The following is a 16,980-nucleotide window of genomic DNA, read 5'->3' as shown; positions in this document are numbered from 1 at the left end:
GCCAAAGCAATCTTGAGGAAAAAATACGGAGCTGGAGGAATCAGATTTCCTGACTTCAGACTATACTACAAAGTTACAGTAATCAAGACAGTATGGTACAGATCAACCAGTTTGCAAGGCAGAAATAGAGACACAGATGTAGAGAACAAACATATGGACACCAGGTGGGGAAAGCGGGGAGGGTTGGGGGGAATGAATTGGGAGATTGGGATACCAGATTGTACACTCTAAATATATGCAGTTTGTCTGTTAACTATATCTCAATAAAAGTTCTTTTAAAAAAAAAGACAATATGGTACTGGTACAAAAACAGAAATAGAGATCAGTGGAACAGGATAGAAAACTCAGATATACTATGGTCAGCTAATCTATGACAGAGGAGGCAAGGATATACAATGGAGAAAAGACAAGCTCTTCAGTGAGTGGTGCTGGGAAAACAGGACAATTACATGTAAAAAAATGAAATTAGAACACTCCCTAACACCATACACAAAAATAAACTCAAAATGGATTAAAGACCTAAATGTAAGGCTAGACACTATAAAACTCCTAGAAGAAAACATAGGAAGAACACTTTTTGACATCACAGCAAGATCTTTTTTGAGCCACCTCCTAAAGTAATGGAAATAAAGTCAAAAATAAACAAGTGGGACCTAATGAAACTTACAAGCTTTTGCACAGCAAAGGAAACTAAAGATGAAAAGACAACCCTCAGAATGGGAGAAAATATTTGCAAATGGATCAACAGACAAAGGATTAATCTCCAAAATATATAAACAGTTCATGCAGCTCAGTATCAAAAAACAAACCACCCAATCAGAAGATGGGCAGAAGACCTAATAGACATTTCTCCAAAGAAGACATACAGATGGCCAAGAGAAACATGAAAAGCTGCTCCACATCACTAATTATTAGAGAAATGCAAATCAGAACTGCAGTGAGGTATCACCTCACACTGGTTAGAATGAGCATCATCAGAAAATCTACAAACAGTAAATGCTGGAGAGGGTGTGGAGAAGAGGGAACCCTCTTGCACTGTTGGTGGGAATGTAAATTGATACAGCCACTACGGAGAACAGTATAGAGGTTCCTTGCAAAACTAAAAATAGAGTTACCATATGACCCAGCAATCCCACTACTGGGCATGTATCATGAGAAAAGCATAATCCAAAAAGAAACATGCACCCCAGTGTTCATTGCAGTGCTATTTACAATAGCCAGGACATGGAAGCAACCTAAATGTCCATCATCAGATGAATAGATAAAGAAGATGTGGTACAACTAAGCCCGTGCGCCACAACTATTGAGCCTGCGCTTTAGAGCCCGTGAGCCACAACTACTGAGCCCAGGTGCCACAGCTACTGAGCCCAGGTGCCACAGCTACTGAAGCCCACACACCTAGAGCCCGTGCTCTGCAACAAGAGAAGCCATGGCAGTGAGGAGCCCGTGCACCACAATGAAGAGTAGCCCCCACTTGCCACAACTAGAGAAAGCCCATGTGTAGCAATGAAGACCCAACACAGCCAATAAATAAATTAATTTTAAAAAATAAATAAATTAAAGAAAAAAAAGACACATGCACCCCAGTGTTCATAGCAGCACTATTTACAATAGCCAGGACATGGAAGCAACCTAAATGCCCTCAACAGAGGAATGGATAAAGAAGATGTGGTACATATATACAATGGAATATTACTCAGCCATAAAAAGGAACCAAATTGGATCATTGGTAGAGATGTGGATGGACCTAGACAGTGTCATACAGAGTAAAGTAAGTCAGAAAGAGAAAAACAAATATCATATATTAGCGCATATATGCGAAATCTAGAAAAATGGTACAAATCAACCATTTTGCAAGGCAGAAATAGAGACACAGATGTAGAGAACAAATATGGACACCAAGGGGGGAAAGTGGTGGGTGGGTGAATTGGGAGATTGGAATTGCCATATATACATTACTAATAAGAAAAAAAATCTAATTTTACACTTTAAATATATGCAGTTTATTGTATGTCAATTATATCTCAATAAAAGTTCTTAAAAACAAAAAAATTAAAAAAAATGTGTGGGAGCACCTGCGATACTAAGATTTTTCCTTTTTGTGTAAATATTTCCTTTGATCCCAGCAATTGGTTGTAAACTACGAGCTTTGCCATTATTTCTGATAAAAATAAGGGCAGAAAGTAACATTGTAAGGTATATTGCCATTATAGTATTCTATCAAGCTTTTTAAATTGTCCTGTAGTTACGTAACAAAATGTTTTGTTGCTTAGCTCTTGCATTTCAGTAGTTTGAGTAGAATATATGCTTTCCTTTTTGTTAAAGCATACTAAACTCTCATAAGTGACAGCAACAATAAATTTTTATGCTATTTTTATTTTTGTTTTTTTCTTATAATTCAAGGACAATCTGGACACAGTATGTTTTTCTTACTGAAATGTCATAGATTGTGATAGGGCTGTAGCAGCAGAAACAGAAAAAAAGAAAGGTATCCAAAAGAGACATTATGATTCAATAGAGAAGGCCTCTGGCTCTATTACATCCTCCTGGCTCTTCGTCCAAAAGCAATGTTTTTGTATTCTGAAGCCAAGTGAAAAACAATACTCATCTATTTCAAATTATCAGTAATTCCTTTCAAAGTAAATGAAGCTGTATTAGGAAAGAAATTTGAAAATCTCATAATTGTTTTGGAGAAAGAATTTTCTATTTTTTCATTAGAAAATTTCCTTTCTTTACACTTAGTTATCTTATATCCTTTGGCTAGTATATGTTACAAATATGATTCTGAAAATCAGAATATATCAACTTAATTCTTGTATACTCAGATTTTTTTTGTTTGAAATTATTGCTTCTCTTAGAGATAAATACCTTACCACATTAAATCTATATAAATTCTTTGGAAAAATTTGTAAGTTTAAAATGGTTAGAAAAAAAGATGTAAAGTTTCAATGGCTATTGTTTAGGAAGCAGTACTGTTGGAGCATCCTTTCAGTGCTGTGAAGCAAGAACAGCAGAGGAAATGGATTGAAGAGTTGAACAAGCAAATAGAAGATGACCGGCAAGAAAAAGTAGAGGAAAAAATAATATCTTCACAGGTAATTTATGAAGTTTTATGAGTATAAAGGGAAAAAATAATTTCAGTTTTTAATCATAAAAGTATCCTGAAACTATTTGACAGGACTAGAATATTCAAATTATTCCATATTTGCTCTTGTGACCCTTTTGTTGAATATATTTAGTAAGTGTGATTTTGCATAGCTTCTTGTAACTATTTAGCAATTTAATAACTTTGAATTTTTCATATTCTCCAAGCTTAGTTATCTAAATATATATGGAATCAATAAAGAATACAGTTTTGTTAATTTTTATGATGCTTGTTCTGCTGCACGGTGACTTTTAGATATCATGTTTGTCATTTGGGAATTTAAACATAAGAAAAGTTGGGAAAGTTCTTAGCAGTTTTTATTTGTCGTGATTAGGGTGAGGAACATGACAGATGGGCAATGCATTTTGATTCATTAAAGAGCTATCCTGGTTCTCAGTCTCAGCTGTCCTCTCAGTCAACGCAAAAACAACCAGAGTACTTCTGTGTCTCTCCGGACACTCAGGAACTGGCTGATATCAGCAGTCTTTATACACCTACAACTGGAAGCCAGGTTGAACCTTCAGAGGAGGAGCATATAGCAAAACCTGTTAGAGATGTGGTTGTGGCAAACAGTCAAAAAACTAAGTAAGTTCATTCTTCAGTATTTACTGATGTTTAAGAAAGTCTTTGTGCTTTATTAGGACTGTGGTTATGTTTATAATATATCTTAATTGGTTTTGGGTTTGATGTTTTTCTTTAAAGTAGAAATGACTAGTAGATATATTTCAAACAAAATGACAGCACCTTGTTAAATCCACCTTTGGAGGGTTTTAAATAGCCAATTATCTATCTTGCCAGCTTTCTCCGTTCTATGACTGCTCTTTTGGACCCAGCTCAGATTGAGGAACGAGACAGGAGGCGACAAAAACAGTTAGAACATCAGGTATCACATTGTAAAATGTTGTTCTTTGTCTTAATAATAGTCATGGTCTAGATACCTAAGTAAATGGAAATTAAAATTCCAGTATAAACTTAAAGCACAGGCCCTGCACAATCCTGTGATGAATCTAATCGCTACTCCAACTGGCATTATATTAGAATTATACTTATGTTGAGAATCAGACAGTATCACATAGTACAGCCACCTGCCTTCCAAGAGAGGTCTTTAGAATATAGGTTGTATATCTGAAATGACACTAAATCTTAAGTTAGTATCGGATATTTTTTTCTCCAGTTCTCCTGAATTCTGTTCAGGATGAGAATTAGTTCTTTAAAAGGGAAATATATATAAGGGATTGAAGTAGAATTATGATTAAGAAATCTAGCAGATTAAAAAAAAAGAAATCTAGCAGATAATGTAAGAAAGGAAACTAAGATTAAAATTCTATCCTAATTTTATTCTAGTACTAACGGGACGTAAATGTCTAGTAATTCTTCAGAACCTCTGCTATGAGGAATTTGGCTTAGTTAATATGGTTACTTGCAATCAGTTAAGTGAACACACATTTATAGAGCATCTGCTGTTTTTACTGGGCACTGTGCTAAGCACTGAGATTCTTTCTTCTGTTGTTTTTCTCTTAGTTCTTCTAAGAGCCCTCCTGGGGTTAAAGAAAAGACATGTAGAACTTGACAGGTGGGAGGTGGGGAAAAGTACATTGGAAACTGGACATTTTAACTCATATACATATTACCCTCTGTATATTAATAAGCATTTTTGAAACACCAAACGCTTTATGGATTTTTTTTTTAATGACAGTAATTTATGTTACTGTTTATGACTAGAAAGCCATCACTGCTCAGGTAGAAGAGAAGCGCAAGAAGAAGCGGCTCGAAGAAGAGCAAAGAAAGATGGAGGAACAAGAAGAGGAGCGTCGCTTAGCACGGGAGCGAGAAGAGATGCAGAAACAGTATGAAGAAGATATACTTAAGCAGAAACAAAAGGAAGTAGGTATTTATAGCCTAACTAACATTTTAGAGTAGAAAATAGGTGTGTTTTCAAAGAAAAAATAACCAGGACATTTGCATGTGTTTTGAAATTGTGAAGCTGTGTGTAGAAACATTAAAGCTTTGCATAAAGAAAGTTTTGAAAATATGAGGGAAGCTGGAGGTTTTATTGTTTCAGATGATTGGTTCACAAATGCTATATTCCTTGGGTTTTTTCTCTCTGCTAAGAAGGAGGTCAGGATGAGTTATTACAGCATAAAACGAAGTTATCCATGTGCTTGATTTTGAAATGTTTTCTAAGTAATGATTATTATATTAATAAATTTCTAGATATGTTAAGAGAAATGATTGGTCTTTCTTTCTGTCCACTTATGAACAGGAACATTTACTTGCAGAGTGAGTGGCTGGGATTGATGATAGAGTTTGTTGTATGTTAAAGGATTCCTCTGTGCTAAATATGGGTCCATTAAAAAGAGTAGATAGCTGGTTGGCTAGGAGAACCCCTATATTAAGTGGTATAGGGTGCATAGGTATGGTGATGTCAAGTGCCATGTTTGGGTGGACCTGACAAAGAGCAAATTATACAACATTTGATTGCCAAAGGTTCATGACATTTACCGAGTAGACCAAACAGCACTCCTGCTGGAGCTGGGAGGTGGCACTGAGAGCTGCCTTTTCTTGCCATTTCCCACTTAGAACCTTTGCTTCAGAATTAGCTGATGAAGGTACAAATGGTTTAGGTTCTCATTTCATTCTGTTGAATAGGCTGAGCCAACTATACCTGTGAAATAACATGTACATGAAAAAAATCAGGGTCATTTGCTTGAGTTGCAAAAAATGGCCATAAATTGAGTATTACCTGTTAATTATCTATTTTTTTTATCTTAATAAAATTCGGGTGGAATTGACCATTGGTTTTAGAAGCTTTGAAAACTTTATTAGTATAAACTTGAATGGGTAAAAGAGTTTTTGTATTTGTGGCCTAATAACAGCTTTAGTATTTTTTTAGTAGAAAAGGATAATAAAATGTAAGCTCCAAAAGGGAAGGAACTTTGTTCTATTGGCTTCTCTACTTCAAGTATCTTTTTTTTTTTTTAATTTATTTATTTATTGGCTGCGTTAGTTCTTCGTTGCTGCGCGGGCTTTCTCTAGTTGTGGCAAATGGGGGCTACTCTTGTTGCGGTGCATGGGCTTCTCATTGCAGTGGCTTCTCTTGGTGCGGAGCACAGGCTCTGGGCACGTGGGCTACAGTAGTTGTGGCACATGGGCTCAGTAGTTGTGGCTCACAGGTCTAGTTGCTCCGCAGCATGTGGGATTTTCCTTGACCAGAGATTGACCCTGTGTCCCTTGCATTGGCGGGCGGATTCTTAACCAGTGCACCACAAGGGAAGTCCCACTCCCAGTGTCTTAAATAGTGCCTGGCACATAGTAGGAGCTTAGAAAATATCTACTGAGAGAAAATAGTCAAGTCTGTACATGTTTGATAATTGTATTTAATAACTTTTTGCACTTCAATATTAATAGGAAATCATGACTCTTAAGACAAATGAGCTGTTCCAGACCATGCAGAGAGCACAGGAGCTGGCACAGAGACTGAAACAAGAACAGAGAATCCGAGAATTAACTCAAAAGGGACATGACACTTCTAGATTGATTAAAAATCTTGGCAGTAAGCACTGAACTAGAACTTTTACTTATAATATTTTTTGAAAATTTTAAATAATTGCCTATTTTTAATACCTTTAAGCACCTGTTAACTAAATATTTTTTAAGAAATTTCAGACTTTGAACTAATGTAACTTTATAATGCTTACTTGGGAAATTGCCTTTAAGAGTAGAACTAAATAATGTTATAATTTTCAATGTCTTTTCACATACATTTTCTTATATTTTCCTCACAATAGGTAAAATGTATACTTTTGTACCCATTTTAACAGAGATATCCATTAAGTGATCTCCCTAAATTCAGTAAGGGATAAGAATGCTGGTAACTTTTTATAAGAAAATTTAGGCTAGTCCTTCTAAATTTTTGTTGCAGTGTTTACACTGCTTGATTAAATTAGAGTCTTATGTGTATTTAGTTGCTACTGTGTCATTTTATCAGATAAGTTATTTCTCTTGACAGTTGATACAACACAAGTGGAATATAATGCATCTGCTAACAACATTGCAAATTTAGGACATGGCATGGATAAAGTCAGTGGTAAAATGAATACATTTATCAACTCTACAACCTCTCCCAGGAAGGACACTGGTGTGCAAACAGGTATTGGTTTATAAATTGTGATTTGGCTTAAAATTTATGTAAAATTAAAGTCACAATTAGAATTAAGTAAATTAATTAAAAGTTTAAAATTTAAAGGAATTTGAGGTTTTCAGTAAGAGGAAATAAAAGTATCTCTTGGTTTTTAATTTCTCTGTAGCAGCTTTATTAAGATATATTTACATAGCATAAAATTAACCCCTCTAAAGGGTATAATTCAGTGTTTTTTTAAAGAGCACAATTTAGTTGTTTTTTTTTTATAAGTTTATTTATTTAGTTAGTTATTGGCTATGTTGGGTCTTCGTTGCTGCATGCGGGCCTTCTCTAGTTGCTGCAAGGTGAGGACTAATCTTTGTTGTGGTGCACAGACTTCTCATTGCCATGGCTTCTCTTGTTGCGGAGCACGGGCTCTAGGTGCGTGGGCTTCAGCGGCACATGGACTCAGTAGTTGTGGCTCACGGGCTTAGCTGCTCCGCAGCATGTGGGACCTTCCTGGAGCAAGGATCGAACCTGTGTCCGTGGCATTGGCAGGCGGATTCTTAACCAGTGTACTACCTAGGAAGCCCCACAATTCAGTTTTTATATTCAGAGTTGGTCAACCATCACCACAGTTAATTTTAGAACGTTTTTATCACTTCAGAAAGAAACCCTCTACCCATCAACAGTCATTCTCCATTTCCTCTCTCCACTCTATTCCTGGGCAACCACCAAACTACTTTTATCTCCCTAGATTTGTCTATTCAGGATATTTCATATAATTGGAATCATATCATATGTGGTCTTTTCTGTCTGGATTCTTTCACTTAGCATGTTTTAAGGTTCATTCCTATTGTAGCATGTAACAGTAAGTACTTCATTTGTTTTTATTGCTGAATAATATTCCATTTTATGGATATACCACCATATTTTGTTTATTCCTTCATCAGTTGAGGAAATTTTTGTTACTTTCACTTTTTGGCTTTTAGAAATATGCTTCTGTGAACATTCATATACAAATTTTTTTGTAGACATAAATTTTCAGTCTCTTGGGGGAGAAGAGTAGCATTGCTGAGTCATACAGTAACTGTAAGTTTAGAGTTTTGAGGAACTACTAAATAGTTTTCCAAAGCAGCCATACCATTTTACATTCCCAGCAGAAATACATGAAGATTCCAATTGCTTTACATCCTTGCCCATACTTATTATTCTCATGGTTGTAAAGTGCTCTCTCATTGTAACTGCTGACATTGAGCATCTTTTCATGTGCTTGTTTTAAATTTTTACAGAAGTAATTAGGTAATATCCATGTTGGGTATCATTATCATAGGTCTCTGTGCTTACTATGAATCCTTCCAGCCTTCCGCCTGTGTGTCCAGGAAATATTTTTTCTTTTTTAAAATAAATTCCAATAAATCTTTTCTCTTGGTTTTTGGTTTTTGTTTGTTTTTTGTAAAATTGAGATATAATTGACGCATAACATTAGTTTCAGGTGTATAACAATGTTTGATATCTGTATATATTGCAAAATAATCACCAGAATAAGTCTAGTTAACATTCCTTACCGTACAGAGTTACAATTTTCTTTTCTTGTGATGAGAACTTTGAAGATTTACTCTCTTAGCAACTTTCAAATGTACAATACAATATTATTAACTCTAGCCAACATTCTGTACATTTTATCACCAAGACTTATTTTATAACTGGAAGTTTGTACCTTTTGCTTTTCTTCACCCATTTTGCTCATCTCCCAACCACCCACTGTGGCAACCACCAGTCTGTTCTCTGTATCTGTGTTTTTTTGTTTTTGTTTTTTTCCCAGATTCCATATATCCCTGAGGATCATATGCTATTTGTCTTTCTTTCTGACTTATTTTACTTAGGATAATGTCTTTTAGGTTGATTCATTTTTGTTGGAAATGGCAGAATTTCATTCTTTTTTATGGCTAATATTCCATTGTGTGTGTGTGTACACATACATATAGTATATTTTCTTTATTCATTCATCTGTCAGTAAACACTTAAGTTGCTTCCATTTTGTGTCTATTGTAAATAATGTTGCAGTGAACAGAGGAATGCATATTATCTCTTTGAGTTAGTGTTTTCATTTCCTTCAGGTAAATACCCAGAAATGGAATTGCTGGTTCACATGGTTCTACTCTTTATTTTTAAGGAACTTCCAGTATTATTTTCCATAGTGACTGCAGCAATTTACATTCTCACCCACAGTCCACAAGGGTTTCCTTTTCCCCACGTCTTCACCAGCACTTGCTATTTCTTGTCTTTTTGATAATAGCCATTCTGACGGGTGTGAGGTGATATTTCATTGTGGTTTTGATTTGCATTTTCCTGATGATCAGGGATGTTGAGCATCTTTTCAGATATTCCTGTTGGCCATCTGTATGTCATCTTTGGAAAAATGTCCATTCAGATCTTCTGCCCATTTTTTAATTGGATTTTTTTTGTTGCTGTTGCATTGTATGAGTTCTTAACACATTATGTATGATTTGCAGATATTTTCTCCATTCAGCCTTTTCATCTTGTTGATGGTTTCCTTTGCTGTACAGGAGCTTTTTAGTTTCATGGAGTCTCAGTTGTTTATTTTTGCTTTTGCTGCCTTTGCTTTTTGTGTCAAATCCAAAAAGTCACCACCAAGACCAGTGTCTGAGAACTTACTGCCTGTATTTTCCTCTAGAAGTTTTATGGTTTCAGGTCTTACATTTAAGTCTTTAATTTTTTCTTTTTTTTTTTTCCCTGCATTGGGTTGTGGCAAGCAGGGGCTACTCTTCATTGCTCGGGCTTCTCATTGCAGTGGCTTCTGTTGTTGCAGAGCATGGGCTCTAGGCACACGGGCTCAGTAGTTGTGGCACATGGGCTTAGTTGCTCTGTGGCATGTCGGATCTTTCTGGACCAGGGATCAAACCCATGTCCCCTGCATTGGCAGGCAGATTCTCAACCACTATGCCACCAGGGAAGTCCCCTTTAATCTGTTTTTAATTAATTTTTGTGTATGATATAAGATAATGGTCCAGTTTCATTCCTTTGCATGTGGTTGTCCATTTTTCCCAGTGCCATTTATTGAAGACACTGGCTTTGTTTTTCCTTAGCTATTTTGTTGTAAATTAATTGACCATATATGCATGGGTTTATTCCTGAGCTCTCTGTTCTGTTTCATTGATCTATGTGTCTGTTCTTGTGCAAGCACCATACTGTTTTGATTACTGTAGCTTTATGTTACAGTCTGAAATCAGGGAGCATGATGCTTCCAGCTTTGTTGTTCTTTCTCAGGGTTGCTTTAGCTATTTGGGGTCTTTTGTGGAAGACCCATACAAATTTCAGGATTGTTTATTCTATTTCTGTGAAAAATATCATTGGAATTTTGATAGGAATTATATTAAAACTGTAAGTTGCTTTGGGTAGCATGGTCATTTTAACAACAGTAATTCTTCGAATCCATGAGCATGGAATATCTTTCTGTTCATTTGTGCCGTCTTCAGTTTCTTTCATTAATGTCTTACAGTTTTCAGTGTACAGGTCTTTCACCTCCATGGTTAAATTTATTCCTCAGTATTCTTTTTTATGCAGTTATAATTGGGATTGATGCAATTGTAAATGGGATTGTTTTCTTAATTTCTCATTCTGACAGTTCATTATTAGTGTATGGCAATGCAACAGATTTTTGTATATTGATTTTGTATCCTGCAACTTTACTGAATTCATTTATTAGTTCTAATAGGTGTTTTTTTTTTTCTGGAGGCTTTAGGGTTTCCTATATGTAATATGCCACCTATGAATAGTGACAGTTTTACTTTTCTCTTTCAAATTTGGATGCCTTTTCTTTCTTTTTCCTCCCTAATTGCTCTGGCTAGGACTTCCAAAACTATGTTGAGTATGTTGAATAAAAATGGTGAGAGTGAGCATCCTTGTTTTTTTCCTGGTCTTCGAAAAAGTTTTCAGGTTTTTATCATTGAGCATGATTTAGCTCTGGGTTTGACATATATGGCCTTTATTATGTTGAAATACATCCCCTCTGTACCCATTTTGTTGAGAGTTTTTATCATAAACTGATGTTGAATCTTGTCATGCTTTTTCTGCATCTGTTGAGATGATTATGTGATCTTTACCCTTCACTTTGTTAATTTGGTATATTTCCTTGATTGATTTGCCCATGTTGAACTGCCCTTGCATCCCTTGAATAAATCCCACTTGATTTTGTTGTATGAGCCTTTTAATGTATTGTTAAATTCAATTTGGTGATACTTTGTTGATTTTTTTATCCATTTTCATCAGAGATACTGTCCTGTAATTGTGTTCTTTTCTGGTTTTGGTATCAAGGTAATGCTGGCCTCATAAAGTGAATTTAGAAGCATTCTCTCCTCTTTTATTTTTTTGGAAGAGTTTGAAAGGTGTGGTATTAATTCTTCTTTGAATGTTTGGTAGAAGTCACCAGTGAAGCTGGCTGGTCCTAGACTTTTGTTTTTTGGAAGGTTTTTGATTACAGGTTCTCTTTACTTGTGATTGGTGTGTTCAAATTTTCCATCTTTAAGATTCACTCTTGAGAGGTTATATGTTTCTAGGAATTTATCCATTTCTTCTAGGTTGTCAGATTTCTTGGTGTATAATAGTAGTCTCTTCTGATCCTTTGTGTTTTGTGGTATTAGTTGTAACTTCTCTTTTTTTTAAGATTTATTTATTTGTTTATTTTTGGCTGCACTGGGTCTTCATTGCTGCGTGCGGTCTTTTCTCTAGTTGCAGCTAGTGGGGACTCCTCTTTGTTGCAGTGCGCAGGCCTCTCATTGTGGTGGCTTCTCTTGTTGCAGAGCACGGGCTCTAGGTGCACAGGCTCAGTAGTTGTGGTGCACAGGCTTAGTTGTTCCAGAGCATGTGGGATCTTCCTGGACCAGGGATGGAACCCATGTCTCCTGCATTGGCAGGGGGATTCTTAACCAGTGTGCCACCAGGGAAGTCCCACTCCCTCCTGCTTTGATGGGGGTGTTTTTCTCATTTGTCCAATGTGTAGAAGTTGCTCAGCCAGTTTTTTAAGGTTTTTTGTAGAAGAAATTGTTTCATATGTAACTGTAGATTCAGTGTGTCCATAAGAGGTGAGTTCAGGATCTTCCTAGGTCACCACCTTGAACCAGAACCCTTCACTTTTTAAACTAATTACCAGTGGACCCTCCTGTCAGTTATTTGTGGCCTTGGGGATCCCTTAGTAATTTTTTTTTTTTAAATAGCTTTATTGAGACATAATTTACATACCATACAGTTCATTGGTTTGGGTATATTACATTATCATTATTTTTAAATTGTGGTAAAATATATATATAACAAAAAATGGATACTTTGACCATTTTTAAGTTTACAGTTCAGTAGGATTAATTACATTCACCATGTTGTGCAACCATCACCATTATTTCCAAAAGTTTTTTTACACCCCGATTAGAAACTCTGTAACCAGTAAGGAATAACTCCCCACTCATCTGTGTTCCCAGCCTCCAATAACCTCTAACTTGCTTTCTGTCTCTATGATTTGCCTATTCAAGATATTTAACATTAGTGGAATTGTACAATATTTCTCCTTTTGTGTCTGGACTATTTTACTTAGTACAATTTTTTTTTCAAGACACATCCATCTTTTAACCTATATCAGAACTTCATTCCTTTCTATGGCTGAAGAATATTCCATTCAATGTATATACCATTATTTGTTTATCCATTCATCTGTTGATGGACACTTGGGTTGTTTTCACTCTTTGGCTATCACGAATAATATTTCTATGAACACTGACCTACTCCAGAGGGAGTTTTGTTTTTTTTTTAATTTTATTTATTTATTTATTATTTTTGGGGGGGGGACACCAAGTTCAATCATCTGTTTTTATACACATATCCCCGTATTCCCTGCCTCTCTTAACTTCCCCCCACCCTCCCACGAGTCCCCCCCACCCTCCCCGTCCCAGTCCTCACTTTTTAAACTAATTACAAGTGGACCCTCCTATCAGTTATTTGTGGCCTTGGGGATCCCTTAGTAATTTAAAAAGAGACAAAAATCAATTTGGCTGGCCATAAGTTAGGAGATAATATTCCTATAGACATATCAAAAAGTCACTCTGGAGTTGGCTAGTACCAAGTCCCAAGCCCAAAATGTCTTATGGAAATCCATCTTCTAACATAGCACGATTTTCTGCCAGTTAATTTTATTTTATTTTATTTTACTTTTTTTTCAGGAGAGACCTCAATGAAGACAGGCTTTATGTACATTTGATTTTACAGAATGTCCAGAACACAGCAATTCATCTGAGGTTAAAAAAAGAAAAACAAAAATAGTGATGAGAAAGAGACATTAATGAGAGGAAAAAAACCTGAAAATCTCTGTATCTGCCAGTTAATTTTAGATCTTACTTCAGTACACCACCAGATTACCCACATTACATGACAGGAAGGTGGAAAGGAATTTTAAAAGTGAAGTGGGGTAAAGCAACCTGCTTAGTTATCTGAAATTATTCTTCTCATGAGCTCTTGGGTTTTTTTCTAGTTTGCTCTTAAGCTTGAAGAATCTGGTTTTGTCCATTCTCTATGTCCAGATAAATAACAAAATTATATAAATCCTACACATCAATTAAGAGAAAGTCAAACTAAGTCTTTAAGAAGTTATGTATATTATCACCGGGTAACTCTAAGGGAATTTAATCAGTCAGGGTCCTGAAATAGAATAATGATGGCTTATTTAGAAAGGGATTATTTTCAGAGGAGTGGGTGTGAGGGAATACAGCAATAGAGCTTTGACTCTGGTGCTAGTAGCAAAATGATCTGTTACCAGAACACAAGTATTGTATAGAGATTACTTTGAGGGGAACCATGACCTTTGGTAAAGGGACAGAGTCGGCCTGAGGTCAGCTCGCAGGGAATGAGCCAGTAGAATAAGTATCCTGAATTCACTCTTTTCCCTTCCTATAATCTGCATATGAACACTCTTGACAGAAACAGAAGCCAGAGGACCCAGCAACCCATTGATAAAGTTCTTACCAGTCAGCCTGCTAGGGTAGAGAGCAGGGGAGAGAAAGGGGCAAAGTGAGTCTAGAACAGCCAAAAAGGATATCCAGTATGAGAATGATGTCGGTTGGGCAGCCTTACTAGGATTAGTCCTGGAGCAGCTCTAGTCTGGAATAACACTTCGAGCAATAACTAGACTTTTTTTTTTTTAATATTTATTTATCTGGCTGCACCAGATCTTTGTTGCCTCATGGGGGATTTTTAGTTGCGGCATGCAGGGTCTTTAGTTGCAGCACGTGGGATCTAGTTCCCGGATCAGGGATCAAACCCAGGCCCTCTGCACCGGGAGCATGAGGCCTTAGCCACTGAACCACCAGGGAGATCCCTAGACTTTTTTTAATGGGCAACCCAGACCTCCTTTCATTAGCTAATTGTGATAAAATTTTAATCATATGTGAGAAGCAGCCTTGGCAAGTTTGTTGCTCAACTGTTGTGATAGCTGAGCACATATGTAATCATGAACATCAGTGTAAGTTATAAGGAAATTTCAGATGTCTTTTTTGAATGGTGAACTTTTACTGTTTTCAAAATGGAAAAAAGTGAAAGGTTGTATGTGATTCAGGGATGGTCTGCAGGCATACCATGATGGTATATGAGATAGACATTAAAAAGTACATGAAATGAGGTAGCAATCAACATGTCCCTAAACATTTGGGTCCAAGAGGGGAGTTTTATGAGACATTTTCCCAGTGCTTCTGGGGTAAAAATGACTGAAGGGACATTTCCCAGATCCTACTATATTATGTATTACATTAATTTCAAACCAACATAACAAGAAAACTTCACATCTCATTTAAAAGCGACTTTCTTGCATTGCTTTTGATGAAAAAATTTTGGCCAGTTATCATTGATAGAAAAATAAACATAAACAAATGCCATATGTATTATCATCCTGTATTTCTAAGTGAAAGCCAGGACAATCCTGTTGGAAGTTTGGTTTTTAAAAATTGTCTCTATTATGTAGTGATGCTAAGAATGAATCATCTAAAGTTCTGATATGTGATGTAGCTTGAATGACCCTTGAAGGCATTATGCTGAGTGAAATAAGCTGGATGTGAGGGGAGGGGGCAGTTGTGCAGGGAGACACAAATATTGTATAGTTCCATTGGTGTAAGAAATGTAAGGCTGGGTGGAGAAATTCAGAGGTGGAAAGTAGGGTGGAAGTTGCGGGGAGTTGGGAAGGAGGGTAGAATGGAGTTACTGCTTAGTGGGTGCAGAGTTTCTGCTTGAGGTGATGATGGGGTCTGGAATTGTGTGGCATCATGGGTGTGCTTGGTGCCACTAAATTGTGCACTTAAAAATGATTTAATGGAAGATTTAGGGAAATTGGAACCCTTGTGCGTTGGTGGTGGCAATGTAAAATGGTACGGCTGCTAAAGAAAACAGAATGGCATTTCCTCAGAAAATTTAAAATGTAATTACCATGCAGTCTAGCAGTTCCACTTCTGGGGGTATACCCAAAAGAACTGAAAAAGTAAGGTCTTCAAGAATAGCCAAAAGGTGGAAGCAATTCAAGTGTCCCTTGACAGCTCAATGGATAAAATGCAGCATACACATATAATGGAATGTTATGGTGTGTGTATATATATATATACACACACACAATGGTGTATTATTCAGCCTTAAAAAGGAGGAAATTCTGATACATGCTACAACTTGGATGAACTTTGAGGACATTTTGCTAACTGAAATAAGTCAGTCACAAAAAGACAAATACCTTAGACTCCACTTGTGTTTGTAGTAGTCAAAACCAGAGACAAAGTAGAATGGTGGTTGCCATGAGCTGGTGGGAAGGGGAGTTGCTTAGTGGGTATAGAATTTTTTTTTTAATTTTCAAAACAAAGGCAGTTTTAATGCCTTTGGGAAAAATTGGTTAAAATGATAAGTTTTGCATTATGTATATTTTACCACAATTTTTAAAAAATTAATCATCTGAAACTTTTTTTTTTTAGATGACTTAAATATGGGAATATTTACCAATACAGAATCATGCTGTGGATTGGTAATAGAGAGGGAAATTATAAATTGTTCATCTCCTGAGATTCCTGCAGAATTTAATGAACCATTTAACACTAAGAAAAACAAGCAAGAACTAGTAAGTCAGGATAAAGGAGTCAACTTAGAAAAGGAAAATAGTTGGTATAATGACCAGTGTAATCAGTTCACAGGAGCAGAGAAACAAACAAAACATATGAAGAAATGTCCTAAAAGGCCTGATTGGAATATAAATAAGCCACTGAGAAGGTATATTCCAGCATCAGAAAAGTACCCTAAACAGCTTCAAAAACTGAGAGAAGAAAAAAAAGTAAGACGGCAGATGGAACTGCTTCATTTGGTAGAAAGAAATAATCCTGGACACCTCTCTCAAAATAGAGGCACTTCACCAGAAGTTCTTCATTCATCTCAAGAAACTGAGCCAAGTTTCAGGTGGCAGCTAGTTAAAAAGGTAAAGCTCTTCTGTTTAAAAAAATATTTTAAAGCATGTATTTAAGTTTTTAGAATGAGAATACAATTCCCCACATGCATGTTTTGACAAGGTTGTTCTGGGTCTGAATAAGAGTTCTAGAAATTTGCTTTAGTTTACACCATGGGCAAATTCATCTTGCTGCCTCTTTTTGCAAATAAAGTTTTTAGGAACACAGCCATGTTTATTCTTTTA

General features: G+C 36.1%; 1 protein-coding gene across 17 annotated transcripts in view; it reads left to right on the top strand.

Moving 5' to 3' along the window:
- Nucleotides 1–16,980, top strand: part of CCDC66 (coiled-coil domain containing 66) — a 45,096-nt gene that overhangs the window by 23,654 nt on the left and 4,462 nt on the right. For 16 of the 17 annotated variants that reach the window (XM_057706369.1, XM_057706367.1, XM_057706360.1 and 13 more), the window contains 7 exons: nt 2,964–3,095; nt 3,480–3,730; nt 3,944–4,028; nt 4,868–5,029; nt 6,554–6,698; nt 7,155–7,295; nt 16,274–16,767. In XM_057706369.1, coding sequence (XP_057562352.1) covers nt 2,964–3,095; nt 3,480–3,730; nt 3,944–4,028; nt 4,868–5,029; nt 6,554–6,698; nt 7,155–7,295; nt 16,274–16,767 — 1,410 coding nt within the window. The remainder of the gene's footprint in view (nt 1–2,963; nt 3,096–3,479; nt 3,731–3,943; nt 4,029–4,867; nt 5,030–6,553; nt 6,699–7,154; nt 7,296–16,273; nt 16,768–16,980) is intronic. The other variant, XM_057706359.1, reaches the window with a different exon arrangement.

This window comes from Hippopotamus amphibius, chromosome 13 (assembly GCF_030028045.1).
Source record: "Hippopotamus amphibius kiboko isolate mHipAmp2 chromosome 13, mHipAmp2.hap2, whole genome shotgun sequence".
Lineage (NCBI taxonomy): Eukaryota > Metazoa > Chordata > Mammalia > Artiodactyla > Hippopotamidae > Hippopotamus > Hippopotamus amphibius.
This window is presented reverse-complemented; position numbering and strand designations above follow the sequence as displayed.